The sequence below is a fragment of the Hyaloscypha bicolor genome, assembly GCF_002865645.1.
Source record: "Hyaloscypha bicolor E unplaced genomic scaffold K444scaffold_116, whole genome shotgun sequence".
NCBI lineage: Eukaryota > Fungi > Ascomycota > Leotiomycetes > Helotiales > Hyaloscyphaceae > Hyaloscypha > Hyaloscypha bicolor.
Window position 1 is genome coordinate 370,237 of NW_020194618.1, and position 16,359 is coordinate 386,595.

The window sequence follows — 16,359 nt, forward strand, 5'->3', positions numbered from 1 at the left end:
TACTCCTAGTTTAAGATTCTAATTAAGCTTTACGAATTATTCGTAAGTTCTATTATAAAGTAGAGTGCCCTTAGATAGATCCTCTAGTCTACGGATCTTATTATCTGGGACGAGATACTAATATAGTACAAGTACTACTTTAAGGTTATTTATTAGCTCTTAGTAGATTTATGGTCTATAGTAAATAATATTCTCTTTAGAGAAGTGCCCGTAATTCTTGGTAAGAACTTTGCCCAGATTCTTCTAGTTATATCATATGATTTACGGGCAGATATTATTACTACATACCTTTAATAATTATTTATTTGGCTATAGCTCAAGTAGCTCCGCTTACGGACTAATATACGGGTTTGCAAGGGCGAGAATAGCCAGGAGTTTATCCGCTAGATTAGTAAATTACCTAATAACCCAGACCCGAATAAAATAGTAGTAATTCCGGACTATATAAACTAGCCAGTATTAATTACGGATCTAATTAGCCATATTTACCCCCCAGATCTTCTCTCCCGGGCCGCTACGGATCCGTTAACCTTCCGCGGGCGATACCTCTTAATTATATTAAATATTATAGTCTCGGAGCTTAATACCTATATCCTTAGACATTTACCAGGCTAATTACAGATATACTAATTAGTAGATTCCCTGGATATAGACGAGTCTTCAGGTAATAACTTATATGAGCTACCCGTAAAGTAGCTATAAAGTATTAATCTCTCTTCCTTGCTACTATCTTAGCTTACTCTTAAGATCGGGGCTCCGGTACTACTTTTACGGAACCTATATTCGTAAGAGGATTTATATAATAGGACCCGGATAGTAGTTATAAGCTTACGGGCATATTATATCAAGGCCCGCTTGCTTGAAAGGGATTTTGACGGCTAGTTACGGGTAATTTCACGGATTAAGCTATCCGCTATAGATACTAGCCTGGGAATTACCTTCTCCCGGAAGCAGTTCCCGGTCCGTTTATACTTTATAATAACTATTAATAAGTTACAAGGTTAGTTCTTTTATACCATTAGTTTAGACCTACGGATGCCCGTATTTACTTACGGGCAGTTTTATATAGGGGTTTCCCGTATATTATCTATAGAAGGCTTAAGTATTTTTCTATTATACGAGAACCTATCTAGAATACTTAATATAACTTATCCTAAGGTCTTAGCTAATTTACTTTAGTACTTTACCTCTTACGGGTGCCTTACGAGTACCGGGTGGCCTTACGGGTTAGTTTGAGGGATTTGGGGGTCCGTAACTATTCGTAACTACCTATAAGTATCCGTATCTGTCCGTAAGTAACTTGCGATTATTATTTCGAATGTTTTAGGGCTTAAACGGACCGAGAATACCATGCTATTAGGTATTAAAAGTATATACCTCTCCCAGATAACTCTTTATAGGATTTATAACTCCTTACTCTACTCACTTTCCTCCTCCTCCTCCCTCTCCCTCTCCTCCTCCTCCTCCTCCTCCTTTCCCCCCTCCTCCGTCTCCGGTACCGAGTAATTCGTCCCCTCCTCCTCCTCTAGTACCTCCGCCTCCTCTTTATAAAGAGCCACTAGCTCCCTATAGAGCTTAGCGAAACGGCGTACCCTCTGAGAGAAAGTAAGTGGGCGGCGGTGGCGAGGGGCGGCGGGGCGGCGGGCTATTTATATATTAGTTATAATCCGTAATAATCTATAGCGGATATATATATATAAAGATAATTTGCCGGGAGTAACCCGGTCACCTATATGACTACCGGGAGTGACCCGGCAAAGCGGACGTAGGTTAGTAGTAGCAGGGGCAGGAGCTAGAGCTAGAGGGAGAGGGGGAGCGGCGGCGGCGCCTATAAGTACCCGTTAGGTTAGTTACGGTCCGTAAAAGATTAGTAAACAGGTATAAAAAGCACTTACGGAAAGAATAACGGGCACCTTTACTACTATAATAGCAGTTAGTATAGCTTCCTCCAAACTAACTAGCCACGACTATATATACCGTCCACACACCCGACCCGCTAGCATAATATGTATACCCGGCGGCATAAACTTGACTAACGAATTAGCCAAGCTTAGCCTCCAGGTTAGCAGGCCGGGCGGGGTTAGTGGTGCGGCCGGGCCGCAAAACAGGCACCCGCAGCGGAGCCAGTAAAGAGAGCGCCGTCATGGCGCGGGTTAGGCGGGCGGGCAGGGCAGGCAGGGCAGGCAGGGGAGGCGCTGGTGCTAGTGCTGGTACTACTACTACTACTGGTGCTACTGCTACTGGTGCTACTACTGTTACTGCTGTTGCTGCTGTTACTACTATTGCTGCTATTGCTGCTGCTACTAGTGGTGGTGGTAGTGGTAGTGGTGGTAGTGCTGCTACTGTAGCTGGGGCTGGGGCTGGTACTACTGCTGTAGCGGGAGCAGATGGGAGAGAAGACATTCTACGGACCGTAAGGAGCGTTACAGGCCAGGGGCAGGCCCGTAGCGGGTATGGGGTTAACTTACGTATGTGTATGTGTGTTTATTAAAGGAAAGAAGCTTTGGAATTCGAAATTAAAACCTACCTTATTTAGCTTACCTAGAAAATTTTTAGCCTTCAAAAAGTGAATTTTCAAAGTGAATTTAAAGTCAGTAAAGCTGATATCCCTTAAATAAGTGCCTGAGGCATCTAATTAATCTCGAATCGAGATCAGGGCAAAATTAAAGCCTGGCGGCCCTACGCAAGCTCCGGGGCCAGTCTTTAATTTTAGCGAAGCGGCCCAGATCTCGTCTACCAATATCAACTTGTGGCGCCATGGAGAACTATGAGGTAAATGGGGTCGAGATTTCTGGCACGGCATCGATGAGGGAGGGGAAGAATTATAAAAGGGGGTAATTGTTATAACTTGACGCAGAGGCTCACCTTGACTTCTGTCTATCGGTCGGATTCCGAATACAACTGGTGGTTCGTAAATTGGATACCTTAATATGTCTGTCATTCGGCTCACGTGTTTCGATAGGTGGAGGGGCCTGCATTGTTTCTTGTCAATAGTGTGCACAACTTTGCCTTGTCCAAGCGACCCAAAGTATCATCGAATATTGTCTATTTGTTATACATCGCATGCATCGCACCACAAGCAAAAAGCTACTTGTACGACACGAAAACGGAGATGAAAGATCGTCACAGGTTGGATACAAGTCCAACCAAACTCAATATCGTTCAACTCCCCTCAAGAAACTCCACATTGTCATACCGGCAACCAAATCCCGCACAACCTCCATCCCGTCCCTTACTTTTCGCATCTCTACCCCTCAACAATCTCCTCCTTCCTCCCCCTCTCCCCCTCCTCTCTCTCCTCCTGTTCCTCCCTCTCACTCCTAAAATCCCTCACCACCCTCTGCTTCCCCTTCTCGCCCACCCCATCCTGAATGCCCCAGCCCTCCTCAATCAACACCCGCTTCCTCTCCGTCTCCTTCTTCTCCTCTCTGATATTCCACAGTCGCCATGTGAGGCCGAAAGCAACAATTACCACGAGGAAGATGGCGACGAAGCCGAACAGGATGCCCATTTGTGTCCGGAGACGGGGGTGCGTGGGAGGGATGGTAGGTTGGTGGTTTGGCATTTTTTTAATTCCTTGGTGGTTCTGTAGAGGGTCAGACAGAGCTTTGTGTTGGGAGAAAGAGGGGATTTACGCTGTATAGCTTTTGATGGATGCGGGAAAGAGATTTCTTCGGTCCGGATCAAGTGAAGTGTGTATGAGCAAACAGGACAGTACAAGTACAATTAGGATACGAAGATAGGACAGGAAGAAAGGGCGTGACGACCATTTATTGCCCCATTCCATGCCCAAGCCCTCTCATTCCTGGCCCTCCCTCACCTTACCTTGGAAAAACGGTAGATCACTCCCCCTCATCACCTTACTCACCCCCTCCATGCAGAACCACTCACAACGAAAATCAGCACGCGATCAACACCGTTTCGCAATAATTGGCGAAATAATAAATGCGATTCGACGAATGATGCAATTTCAGCGCCATGACGTCGACTTGTTGGGGTGTTTCCAGGGTGTGCTGGCGAGGTGGGTGATTGGGCGTGGAACAAGGGCTTGTCACGTGAACCGCGCTCAAGCGAGCCCCTTGATTCGATGACCTTGCGCCAGGCGGCTGGGTCTGGCCGAGTGAAGGCAGGAGAGGGATGAAAGTAAAGCACGAAGTATTTAAGGTGTTTGATGTTCAAGAAAAGAATGGGATATAAGAGCACACTTGGTGCCACCAAGAATCGAACATCTTCATCTCTCCCCATTTGCCCCATGTTAACCTAAACACCACTACTGAACCTCCCCCACCCTTCCTGTCTTGTCTTCTGCTCAGCAACCCAACTCCCAGGACTCTTCCGCCGTCCCCCACTCCCCACGCTCTGCGTCGTCGATATTCTGTTCTGTCCCGGCAATCCAGGCGGTGCAGCTGCCTGGCTTCCAAAACTACTCCGCCAGGTGCTTGCAGCTCCTCTCGTCCGCCCCAGCGCCTCCCTCTCGTGCTCAAGGTCCTCTAGCTCTTTCTCCATTCGCAGGAGTTCTCTTTCGGCTCGGCGGGGTGAGCGAACCTCCTCAGTTGCTGTGGGGAGTTTGTGATGGGTCCCGGTGACATCTACGTTTTGAGGCTGTTCTCTTGTCCCATCACTCTGCTCTTGAGAAGTGGTGGATGGAGGTTGGATGTGTATCTCCGGTGCTGCATGTACTTGATGCATATCGTGCTCTACATTTACCTCTGGAAGCACTTTCTCACTTGGATCGAGAAAGGGGTTCTCAACAACATTCGGAACAGTTGCGTGGAAACTCGGGGGATTGCTTCCTGACGGCTGTTCCTCTCCAAGTTGCATATTTAAAGCGTGGGGTTGGCCTTGGCCTTGAACGGCAGCTGCTTGCACAACACCAGGGCCTACCCAAACTCCCTCATTACCTCTGACTACCGCAGCGGCAGGCGCTGCCACTCCGGCCCCTCCTCCGCCATCATTGTGCGGTGTTCGGACTTGATTCGTATGTCCAATAGCCCATGCAACGCCGTTAAGTAACCGGTTTTCTCTTTTTCGGATGTAGAGTTTGTAGAAGATGAGGAAGAGGGCTGCGATGATTACCGTTGATTCTGAGTCATGTGTTAGAACAAATAGTAGACGAGAGAGAAGGAGTGGGTTCGTAGACAGCAAAGGAAGAGGAAGCGCACCAACGGCAATAATCGCACTCGCAGCCTTGATCGCGGCAGCGTTGCTCTCATTGACAGATGAGATGCCTGAACCCGCTGGGGCGAGGGCAGACGTGATGGGGGCGGAAGGGGGTTGCATCTGCGTTGGCGCCGGGGTAGGGGATGAAATGAGGCCGTTTGCTAGGAGAGGGGTGTTGGATACTGTCGTGGTCGAAGCTGTCGATGTTTGTTTAGGCCCATTGGGAGGCGGACCACCTGAAGGTGGAGCAGAACGGCCATCTGAGGGCATAGATTTGGGTGCTGATTGAAGGGTCGGTGCTGGCGATGTCTGAAACGTTTGTTAAAAATAAATTAAAAAAGGAGGATTGGGATAATCATGGCTTACAGTGGTCGTGAAGGTTGATGTTGAAGTTGTGCTTGTCATGGTCCGCGACGGTGTGGATGAGAAAGTTTTGGCGGATAAGGTCTTGGTGCAATCATCACTATCATCATCGTCGCAGTCGGAATCATCGCGCCTTTCAAATCGCCAGTCCCCATCACGGTCCCTGTCTTGGATAGACATATTTCTGTATTGTCGGACTGCCGCGCTAGATTCTGGGTTGCCAGGGGTAAAATCCAAGAGTCTTAGAATAGAAGTAACGGCGAATTTCCAAAGGATGCAGTAGCTGGAATGGAATGTCACTCGATGCACCTAAGAAGGCGGGAAACAAATGCGGATATAAAGAGCACAAGCTTTTGAGTATGAGGATGATCATCCGGCAGATCGACCATGATCCTTGCGCAGATCGATATCGTGAGGCTAACAGAATACATATTTGGCAGGTGGACATTATGCCTGTCCACAAAAAGAGCAGGTGACAAGGCCATCCCTCATAACTCTGAAGAAACATTGGATCCCAATGAAGAATAGTAGCTGGAAATAGGTATTTGGAAAGACTTGCCAATGTCCTCGGCTTTCGGCTCTCGGAATAAGAAGTCGCTGATACAAGTGGGTCTGTTTGAAACTTTTTTTATGTGGTGAGGCACTGAGGGAGCTGGCCCGGAATTTCAAAGGCCCGTCTAGTGCGTAAACATGTGGTGTCGGATAATTTGAAACGTGGTCGGAGGTCGACAAGCATGGAGTGGTGATCTTTGAAGAAACCTTGTATTTCTGTTGGCGCCTTGGCTGATTCTCATACACGGCCCAAATTTCCGTATGGGGATGCCCGAAGACCCTGGGGATGAGAACGAGAAGACTCATATATGCGCAGAACGGTATACTCGGTAAACTGAAACTCTCACTTCTGCTCCGCGAATACTTCAACCAGGATAACAATTCTTTCTCCCGGAACCTGGCCGTCATCCGCAAGCGCTCTAAGATCCTCCTCTCCCATCTCGCCATCCCATCCATTCTCAACAAGGAAAGCCCTGAATCGCTTGTCTCTCTCCCCAAGATCCTCGCCGGTGAGATTTTCAACGAAGAAATATGTAACAAGTATCCCCACAACACCAACAATAGCAGCAATGATGAACGTCCAGCGCTTTCCGAGATTCGCTTGGATCGGAGTGAAAGCTTGAGTTCCGATAGCCGCACCGGCCTTGCCAACTGCAGCTGAAAGTCCATAGCAAGTGCCTCGGACTGATGTCGCATACGTTTCCGAGGAGATGAGACCAAGCATATCACCTGGTCCGAGATTCCCGGAGCTTTGCATCAGGCCGTAGAAGATGACGAATAATGGAACGATCTTGGTGATCTTGTCGTATGAGAGGCCGATGATCAAGCCGAAGACTAGGTAGCCAGAGAACCCCAACATCATCGTATTCTTACGCCCAAGTCGATCGCAAAGATACGCACCAAGAAAAACACCGGGGAGGGACAGAGCTCCCAAAAGTAAGTTCCATTCTCCTGTTTTGAGGATCACATCTTTTGTAGTCGATGGAATCACAGAGGCGATGATCGTGCCTGAGAAAACACCGTTGGGGAAAGTGACAAAGTCGTAAAGGAACCAAGCACCGCAAGTACCGATGAGTGATTTCCAGTAGTATCTCAAGACGAGTTTGTATGGGACGTCACGTTTAATGGCTCCGCGGCGGTAGAGAACGCTGTTGAGCATGCGAATTCGGAAGTAGAAGACGGAAAGAGGCAGCAGGCAGCCAAGGCCAAAGCACACTCGCCAGACGGTGCTGTAGTGTGACTGATGGCATGCGGAGAAGACTATGAGGAAAATCGATACTGCAAGTGGTGTTCCGAAGGAGAGAGGAAGGTTCGTGACTAGGATAAAAATCGGGCCACGTGACTTGAGGCTATGCTGATTCGCAGCTTCGGAGGCGCTTGTCGAGGAGGCGGGATATTCTCCTAAATACAATTCAGTGCTGTTCAGGGCCGCAGGGCTTCGAGAGTACCTCCGGTACCAAAGCCTACGATTCCACGGGCAACTGTCATCATCCAGAACATTCTGGCATACGTTAGCCTGTGCACCGTTGCCCCTAGAGCTCAGTCTCACCCTTCAACTGTCTTGCCAGAAGATGCTGTGGCCAGGATTCCTCCAATGACTATCATGAGAGTCGTTAAGACAATCGCGAACTTCCGTCCCAAGTAATCGCACGTGAGCCCGACAACCACCTGACCAAAGATCTCTCCCACCAGCAGGGCGTTCGAGACTCGTGTCTTGACATCGGCCGTGTATTGTTTTGGATATTGCTTGGAGAGGATGACGTTCACCATCGTCATGAGATTGTTGAAATATCCGTCAGAGACCAGAGCTGCGCCAGATGCGAACTATCCAAAGTTAGCATCGTTCTGGGCTACCGAAAGCTGGGATCGAGCTTGACTGAAGGTGGAGGGACACACAATCGTGAACTTATCAGAGAGGGATTGCTTCTGCGGAGGTACCTCTTCTGAGGGCGCTTGAGATTCCATGGTCTGGTTTGCTCCATCTTTGACTTCGTCTGATGCCATTCCGAATCTCGATTGTCCTCAGTCGCTTGCGGGCTATAGAGGTTGAAGATCTTTGAGCGGACAAGAGACTGAAGAAATGTCTTATAGATACCTGAGAAGTGAGAGGCGGTAGCGGTATGCAGAGATGGTAGATTGGAAACCTGACGGCGGGGGCCCCGCATCTAGAGACCTCGTCACTGCGAGGAAGGAACACCGGCAAGCAGGCTCGCCCTCATGCTGCGAACTGTCAAGCACGTGGGGACAGTGGAAAGAGCGACTGGCTTATCCTCGAGCAATCTGTCGATCCTCTATCAAAACCCCAGCGATCTAGACCAGAAAAAGAGAGGATCCGATTCCATTGTATGGGGTTCATATCGCAATCCTGGCGGCGGGCCGCTGCCTCTGTTTGCAGAACCACATCGTTGCAGCAAAATCTTGGCGGTCCAAGAGCAGCAAGAGGGCATGTGCGTCCACATGCCCACTTCTGGACGACATGACTGGCTTGTCGAGAGTGGGACAGCGGTGTGCAAAATGTTGGTGAGGGGATGGTTGCGGATTGATGCTCGAACTGGGTTAGGAGTCCCGATGCTTGGCGTGCTGAAAAATGCAGGCCGTTGGCCTTGGAAATTTCCGGGCCCCAGCTACCAAATGCTTGATTTGACCGCCTCGCAAGAAAATTCCTTCATCACGAGCCCAAAGCTCGAAGCTCGAGTTTGTCACAACACCTGCTATGAGATGCATCAAGCAGAAAGTGCACTGGAGGCGCGAAGCGCTTTTAAATGTTGTGACTCGACGGCAACCCAAGTGCTGTAACCGGCACTCCCTACTCTGCCCTCATTCCAGAAAAGAACCATGATCTTCCTGTCTTTCAAAGCCCTCTGCGGGTATAATTTCGAGTCGACCTCTATGTATTTGCAGTTGGGTATAAGGGTTTTGAGATTTCAATTTGGGACAGGCCCTTTTTTTCGTCCCACATAACATTATTGATTCCCACCCTTCTTTATGTTTCATTGGAATCCACCATCCACCTTGAGTTCGGACATCTGCCTCAAGATTGATAATAGTAAGATTGCTCTATATCTACTTTGACCCCTTTGTTAATTTCATATACCTCTAGATTTGAAACTCGTCTTCTAGGTTTAAAATTAAGACAGTTTTCTTAAAAGGCACTTTTGTCTCTATATCTCTAAAGTAGAGGTATATCTTACTTCGAAAATATTCCTTGAATCTGAATTATAGTATCGCTTTTGCTTTGAACTTGACCCTGTCTACTATCTCATATATACATAGTACGCCTTTAGACAAGAATGGCAAGCTTGCTTTCTTTTCGTTATATCCTATATCTTGCTCTTTCTCTTTTAGACAAGAGCTTCCTTTCCTGCTAATTCACATATTCGACTTCACTTCGAGATGATATTTTACTTGCACACTCTTAGATATACAATCCGCTTTATAATAAGAGCAGTTATCCGCTTGCTAGACTCCCTACGTAATTTGCACTTCCTCTTTTATTCCAGAATATTCCTTTGCTTCCAGAGTAAAGGATTGCTTTTACTTCAAGACTGCACTTTCGATCTCTAGTATCGAGACTACCTGCTGGCCTCTTATATGTCTAGATAATGCATTTACTTGATAACAAGAATATCCAGATAGTTCTCTTCTTATCTTTGCTCTTTGCTCTACTATGTTATTCTAGAGCATTCCTTGCGTTTTAGAGCAAAGAAAGAAAATCAAGCTTTCTTTTACTCTCATACAGCACTTCCCCTTCTAGACCACGCTTTGACATACCAACCCTAGAAAAGCGGTCCACCCTTCACATCTCTAAATAATACCTCTAGTTAACCATAACAAAAGTCGACTGCCCCCCTTCCGTTATTTTAATCTCAGGATTGCTTTTACCTCAAGGCTGCACTTTGGCGTCCAACTCTGGAAGATAGGCTCTCTGATGACATCTCTGGACAATATGTTGCTTCTATCTCAAATCCCTGTTTACTCCACGTCTCTTGACAATACCTTCTAGTATATATCAAGAACACACTTTGCCTGACAAGTCCAGAAGAGCAGTTTCTCTTTCATATATCTGGATGATGGCTTTACTTTACTAGCCTCGAAGAGCAGCTCGAACTTCACATCTCTAGACGAAAGGCTCGCATTAAGACGAGAACAGTTAACGGTAGCCCAGTTTTTACGAGGCACTTACCTGATCCCGATATCTTCTGATTGGGCGCTGAGAGCGTGTGTACGGCTCAAATTGGGTGAACTGAAACTTAAAGGCGCGGGGGCCGAGATTTAGGAGAATATCAAAGGATTTCAATTCCTTTCTCATCCGTTCGACTTGCTTACACATCACAAAAGTTGCCACTTGCACCCTCCTCAGGATGTATACCCCCTACGCGTCCCGAACCTCGAAGTACCACAAGCACGAGGCTCTTGCTAGTAAGTTCCACTCCCTTGAACGCGCCTTTCGTTGTCCGATCTCTAACCTCGAACAATCTTCTTGCTTCAAGAAAGATCGACTGACTTGAGGACGTGATAGCATCCAATGGACCATCTGCCTCCTGTTTCACAAGACCTCTGCGCATAGTCAAACAATACCAACATATCTCCACCATTCCTGAATCTACGAACGAACCGAAACCTCGACCCTATCAACTGAATCCCCCAAGACAGCTCGTACCCCAAGGAGATGACGACTTCCCGCCCCTCGAACCACAAACACCTACCAGAAAAGCACGAGAATCAAGGGAACGAATTTTAGCCTCACGTACGCGTAAGTGTGTGGGTGTTGATCTTAAAGTTCTCTCATCTGCGGCTGCACCTACAACGAGCGAGCCACCCCGGGCTGATCACGGGACTATGGAGTTACCCATCGCCGACACCACACCCCGATCGGACGTAAATTCCACATTCACTGCACTCTCCATGAGTGATCTGATCGCCGCTGGGCACATCCGTCCCCTGTGCATTCGCAAAAGGACCACAGACTCCTCCCCCATTGATTCCCTACGCTACGAAACCATCTAAGCACGAAACCTATCAAGCCATGGGTCTCTGTGACCGCGCCGCCGCTCCTAGGCACATCCTCAAGCCTGGCGAGGACTCCTTCGATCCGCTTGAATGGTCTTCTGATCTGCCTTCAACTGCTGCCTCTCCCGATCACTCCCCCGAACCCGTCTCCATCAAGCCGCAACCTCTGACTTACACGACCGTCGGCTCCGTCGTCAATCCGAATGTCGTTCCCCAGTTCAGTGCTCCCAATCGCATTCAGCGGGAAGGCGCAAACCGACGGCCATTGCATACGCTCCTTGGTACCCCTCGGTATGAACCCATGGTCCAGACTCGCGCGGCAGCTGCTTCCCTACCAGCTCTCAATATGGCGAACTCGATGCACTACGCACAACAGATTGCCCGCAGCCCAGTACACATGACAACTTCCTCTACAAGCTCGACCTCGGGTCGCTCTCCTCTACCGACAATCAGCAATATGCCGGGACCGCTTGCTAAACAGGAGGAGCTTGCACTGTTGAGAAACCTCTTGCTGAACGAGTTACAAGAGAGGTCTGGCAATATTCCCGAAGGAACTGGCTCACCCAATGCCTCCAAGAAGCACACGTCGAGCGCTACTCTTCCACTAGGAGGAATTTACACTGTCAAGGAATTCATTGACGATCACAATCGATCCAACTCTGTACCAGGTTCCGTTCAAGGCCTTGAGAAGATGCAGACCTTGCAGCGTCTGGCAAAGTTCGACAATCCAATGCAACAGCTTGCCAAAAATCGCCTGTCATTATTTTCGGTACTCAAATTGGAGAATGCTGGCAACTCAAACGGCTTGACGCCACAGGAGATGTTGCTACAGAGTCACATCGGCATGTCAAACTCGAGTACACCTTCCAACAACACAGGTGAACTTGATCTCGGCTACAAGTTTCCTCCTCCCGGTCTTGCAGCACCCTCGACGACTCAATACAGTCAATCGCTGGCAAGAAATCTGTCTCAATCGACTCCTGCACCTGCTCGACGAGGTTGCCCTGAGCCTCTTACCGCGGGGCCTCCTGGACAACGTCAATACCCAAGCCAACCTTCGACAAGTCACAGTGAGCTGTGGGGCGACTACGGAACACAACCTTATAATAATTACGGCGCTGGCGTTACTGCTTCACCTTGGGGTACTGGCTACAACTACCAACCTCCTGCGCAACCCGAGTTCTTTCCGGCACACGCTGGGAATGTCAAGAGCAAGGTTGTTGATACTATTGACTACACCGCCGCCGCGAAATACTACAGTTCTGGTGGGTACCCGGCCGACATGAACGCATATCACCAGCCGCTCTCCGATGAGAGTGCTCGCCTCATGGAAGAAGGTCCTGTAAATTTGCTTCCGAAGGCAGTAAAGGATGCTCGGCGTGACGCCAAGACCACCAACTTTCTCTTCGAGGGCCAACGGCGTTACACTCAGATGAGCGCACTTGACTACTTCCAGGAGCTCGCCGATCTACAGAACTACGACAACGCCAAGAAGGAGAATCCGTACGGTGTTATTGGCCCCCCTAAGAAGAAGCAGCTTTCATCAGTCGAACCGAAGCCAATCACCGACGAAGAGATCAAGAAGATGCCGATCCCAGAACTCCTCGCTCCTGCTCTCGAATCTACCTGGGGCACTCTGGCTGGCTACAGATCGGTGAACTGCCCTGGCAGCAATAACGAGTTGAGTAAGTTTGTATGCTCCCCGGAATCACTGATCGACCCCGAGGAGGAGGGAAACAGAAGCCTGTTTGGGGAAGATTGGGGAAAGCCAGTCAAGAGATCTGCTGTGGATGCCAACGCGGGCTGGGATACATAAATGAATGCTGGAGCTGGGCATAGATGGATGGTTTCAAATCTCTGTACTCATTAGCTTTCTGCTGATCATGGGCTGGGAAGATAAGGGGGGTTGCATATGCTTGTAGGACTAGCCTCCCACTCACAACTGCGACTATAGCAGGTTCCCTTTGCTGTTTCTTAGAAGAGATAAATAGCACAATTCGAAAATTCGAAAATCCACTCTGCCATGTGGCCCTGGAACAATGTGAGAGGATGTCCCATCCTGAAGTGGTACATTCCAGAAAACTTGAGTGCCTTGGGGCGTTGGCTTAACTTGGGAATTAAGTGTTTCCCCCTGAATACGGTACAACGCATGAAGTCTTGAAGTTGATTCATGATGTGAAATATTCCTCAGCCGCATGCTCATTCGGAAATGGCCCCCACCTTCGGATCCGGCTCGGGCTCCACTGCGGACTTAAGAGGCATCCTTCGCAGGGTCGTCATTGGCCCCAGCTACGACAAGCGAGCGCTGACTGCATGAAGCTTGCAGGCCCACCAATCCCATTGACTTGCCAAGCTTATTCGCCCTTAATTAGCGACAATTTAACTCAGCTTTGCTGCTTACTCCAAGACCCAGACAAAGTCGCCTTTCCCCTTTTCTACTGCCCTCATCCCACCATCCCTCCCTCATTCGCCGTCGTATTCTTTCAACTGTCCTACGTTACTTCGAACAGTATGGAGACCTCTATCATGAGACTCCCAAGCTTCGGTCACAAGAACCCCAAAGTGCCTTTGGAGGCTTATCGGCCTCCCAGCTACTTGGTACCGGCGTTGAAGGAGAGGAAGACGCGAATGAGCAAGCCGAAGACCCGGAGCGGGTGTAAGACATGCAAGTGAGTTGGCCCCCTGACTCAACCCCGCATCCCCTCCTATCTCCGAATATCTTGGTGTAACCTCGAGGAACAGGATAAGGAGAGTGAAGTGTGACGAGGGCAAACCTGAATGTGCAAGATGCTTGAAATTCGGGGTCACCTGTGATGGCTATAATGAACCCAAGAAGGCCAAGACAGAAAAACTCGCTATTGCCCCGAGACGAGAACTAGCCATCAATGAGCAGTCTCTCCCAGCCTTGCAATTACAGCCAGACCTCACGTTCCATCTGCGAGGAAATGCCGAAGACACTCAGTACTTCCGGTTCTTCCGTGATGAGATCGCCTATGATCTCTCTGGAGGATTCTTCGATGAGCCGATTTGGAACCAGATGATTCTCCAGTCATGTCACGAAGCACCGTGCATCCAGAAGATAGCCCTGTCAATTGCGGGGCTAGCGAGGGCCCTGAAAGCAAACGATTTCAAGGAAGAAAGAGACCCGCATGTAGAGTACGCTTTGCAGGCGTATGAGAAGTCCCTACAGCACTTCCGTGTTTTCGTCGCTTCGAACGGCTCACACGATCCGCGAATGCTGCTCATGGCTGGACTATTGATCTACTGTTTTGAATGTCTGCAAGGAAACATGGAGAACGCCATTCAGCAGATCAAATCGATGATGTCCGTTTTCAAAAGCATGCGCCAAATGAAACAACTCAACTACGACCATCTCCGCCGCAAAGGGTCTTTCGAGGACGAACTGGTGTCCGAAATCGCTCGCTTGGACGGGCAACTCCTCGGGCGTGTCTACGACCCAGACATCGGCAACACGACGATCATCGGCATCAAGCACGGGCACGTCTGGGACCCCTTCACGATCCCCGAAGTATTCACGGATATCCGCACCGCGCGGCGTTTCCTCGAGCACATCCAGCACCTCAGCCGGCCCGACGTCGTGCACGACGAGAAGGCGCAGCCCCTCCCCGTCCCCACCCAAGGCCCCGATACCTCGCGCGGCGAAGAACACATCCGCATCATGCGCGCGTGTCTTGCAAACTGGTGGTCTAGCTTCAAACCGATTTATGACTTCACATGCACCCCGGAAGGAGACGACAATTTTGTGCCTGCAGCGACGCTGAGGATTATAGCACTGGCGACGAGTCTGATTCTGCAGACGAATATGACGATGGATTCACGGCAGGCGACGGAGAACTGGGCGGATGAGGCCCTGCTGTCGATGGAGAGGGGGTCGGATCTATTTGGGAGTACGGCGAGGGAGATATTGGATTTGTCACGGAAGGTTGTGGGACATCGGAGGTTTGTGAAGGGGTTTGTGTTTGCGACGGGGATTATGAGCCCGTTGTGGATAGTGCTGATTACGGCGTACAAGAGGGAGCTTGTGGTTGATATTGTGGAGCTTTTCAAGGAGATGGTTCCTAGGAGAGAGGGGTACTGGAACAGTGTTCCGCTGCTTGAGACAGCGAAGGAGGTGCTCGCGAAGCGGGATGCGGAGGGGTGGTGATATGATGGCTCATGATCTGAAGGCTTGAATTGATGGAATGAAGATTTTGCCGATGTACGAATGAGGAGGTGGTCAATGTGATCACTTAGAAGTCCAAAGGGGGCTCGGACTCTCGGAGCAGGAAACGACGTCTCAATTCTCCAGAATATCTGCGCTCCAACACAGCGAATTTCGCAAACCCAGAATAAAATACATGAAAGTTATGCTATCTTTGATATTCTTCTGCCTTTTGACTGAAAATTCCTACACAGCTTGAGACCGAATGCAGCAAAATGTACTTCAGATTACCTGGTCACGTGTTGTCCAATATTTCCGCCGGAAAGAGCAATGCGGCGTAGCAATCTTACCAATGTTGCTGAGTCTCCCTTCAGTGACCTCTCAACCTCATATCTCTCCCTGACAATTCTGCAACTCTTGCTGGTATGATACAAATGAAAGCTTTCCCTAAATCTTGTTGCTCATATACTAAGCTATGACTCGGCTATTTCCCCTGCATAAAACTACGGACTCGCTTCGACCAATTGAGACCAAAATGGGTAGCAGACCCCTCCCCAAAGACAAGGAAGGTGTTAGCACGTGAGCTAGACGCAACTGCTATGATCGCAGCTTCTCCTACAAATTTCTCGTTCCGAAGAGCAAGGCGAGAGACGAGACGAGAAGTGACTCTCCAACTCCAACTCCAACGCCTATCCTTTCTGAAGGAGAAGGAGATGTCAACCCCGATTCCACGACATCAGCGAGCACGGGACTGGCGCTACCTCCGCAACCCCCATCACCGTATAATCTGAATTCAGTGGATCTCTAACGCATATAGCATTTGATGAACAATATAGCGAGTTTGGGAGCGAGTGGTGGGAACAAGATGTATGCTTGGGGGATGAGCATGCTTGCGTAACACACCCTTCCCGTTAAGGGGAGGAAGTTAGGGGGGAAATAAGGGGGTGGGGATGTTGGAGGGATGTTGAGGGAGGCGGTTAGGTTAATTGGGCTGTGTGTTGAGGTTGCGGATTGATGTGGAGAGGGAAACTGAGAAATGAGGATGAGATAAATTTGGCAAGCAGAGGATGAGAGGAGTCCCTTGAATTTAGGCTGTAGGGGAAGCGTGGAGA

The 16,359-nt window shown here is 49.2% G+C and overlaps 6 protein-coding genes across 6 annotated transcripts; 3 read left to right on the forward strand and 3 right to left on the reverse strand.

The window, feature by feature from the left end:
- Positions 1 to 2,845: 2,845 nt before the first annotated feature.
- On the reverse strand, positions 2,846 to 3,869 carry K444DRAFT_614974 (uncharacterized protein). Its single transcript, XM_024880626.1, has 3 exons — positions 3,636 to 3,869; positions 2,963 to 3,586; positions 2,846 to 2,907 (listed from the first exon to the last, which is right to left on the reverse strand). The coding sequence occupies exon 2, from the start codon at positions 3,509 to 3,511 to the stop codon at positions 3,248 to 3,250; it is 264 nt and encodes an 87-aa protein (XP_024734474.1). The 5' UTR covers positions 3,512 to 3,586; positions 3,636 to 3,869; the 3' UTR covers positions 2,846 to 2,907; positions 2,963 to 3,247.
- On the forward strand, positions 3,690 to 4,159 carry K444DRAFT_30464 (uncharacterized protein). Its single transcript, XM_024871753.1, has one exon. It carries the CDS (start codon positions 3,786 to 3,788, stop codon positions 4,089 to 4,091), a length of 306 nt encoding a protein of 101 aa, XP_024734475.1. The 5' UTR covers positions 3,690 to 3,785; the 3' UTR covers positions 4,092 to 4,159.
- Positions 4,160 to 4,163: 4 nt separating this feature from the next.
- K444DRAFT_30503 (uncharacterized protein) lies at positions 4,164 to 6,060 on the reverse strand. The gene is made up of 2 exons (XM_024871757.1): positions 5,527 to 6,060; positions 4,164 to 5,469 (listed from the first exon to the last, which is right to left on the reverse strand). The coding sequence occupies exons 1-2, from the start codon at positions 5,701 to 5,703 to the stop codon at positions 4,261 to 4,263; spliced, it is 1,386 nt and encodes a 461-aa protein (XP_024734476.1). The 5' UTR covers positions 5,704 to 6,060; the 3' UTR covers positions 4,164 to 4,260.
- A 159-nt stretch (positions 6,061 to 6,219) lies between these two features.
- On the reverse strand, positions 6,220 to 8,068 carry K444DRAFT_614978 (MFS general substrate transporter). Its single transcript, XM_024880627.1, has 4 exons — positions 7,972 to 8,068; positions 7,625 to 7,899; positions 7,524 to 7,576; positions 6,220 to 7,476 (listed from the first exon to the last, which is right to left on the reverse strand). Exons 1-4 carry the CDS (start codon positions 8,038 to 8,040, stop codon positions 6,419 to 6,421), a joined length of 1,455 nt encoding a protein of 484 aa, XP_024734477.1. The 5' UTR covers positions 8,041 to 8,068; the 3' UTR covers positions 6,220 to 6,418.
- Positions 8,069 to 10,636: 2,568 nt separating this feature from the next.
- K444DRAFT_30511 (uncharacterized protein) lies at positions 10,637 to 12,967 on the forward strand. Its single transcript, XM_024871758.1, has one exon. The coding sequence runs from the start codon at positions 11,102 to 11,104 to the stop codon at positions 12,899 to 12,901; it is 1,800 nt and encodes a 599-aa protein (XP_024734478.1). The 5' UTR covers positions 10,637 to 11,101; the 3' UTR covers positions 12,902 to 12,967.
- A 580-nt stretch (positions 12,968 to 13,547) lies between these two features.
- On the forward strand, positions 13,548 to 15,457 carry K444DRAFT_565031 (uncharacterized protein). The gene is made up of 2 exons (XM_024877085.1): positions 13,548 to 13,754; positions 13,828 to 15,457. Exons 1-2 carry the CDS (start codon positions 13,597 to 13,599, stop codon positions 15,248 to 15,250), a joined length of 1,581 nt encoding a protein of 526 aa, XP_024734479.1. The 5' UTR covers positions 13,548 to 13,596; the 3' UTR covers positions 15,251 to 15,457.
- Positions 15,458 to 16,359: the final 902 nt, after the last annotated feature.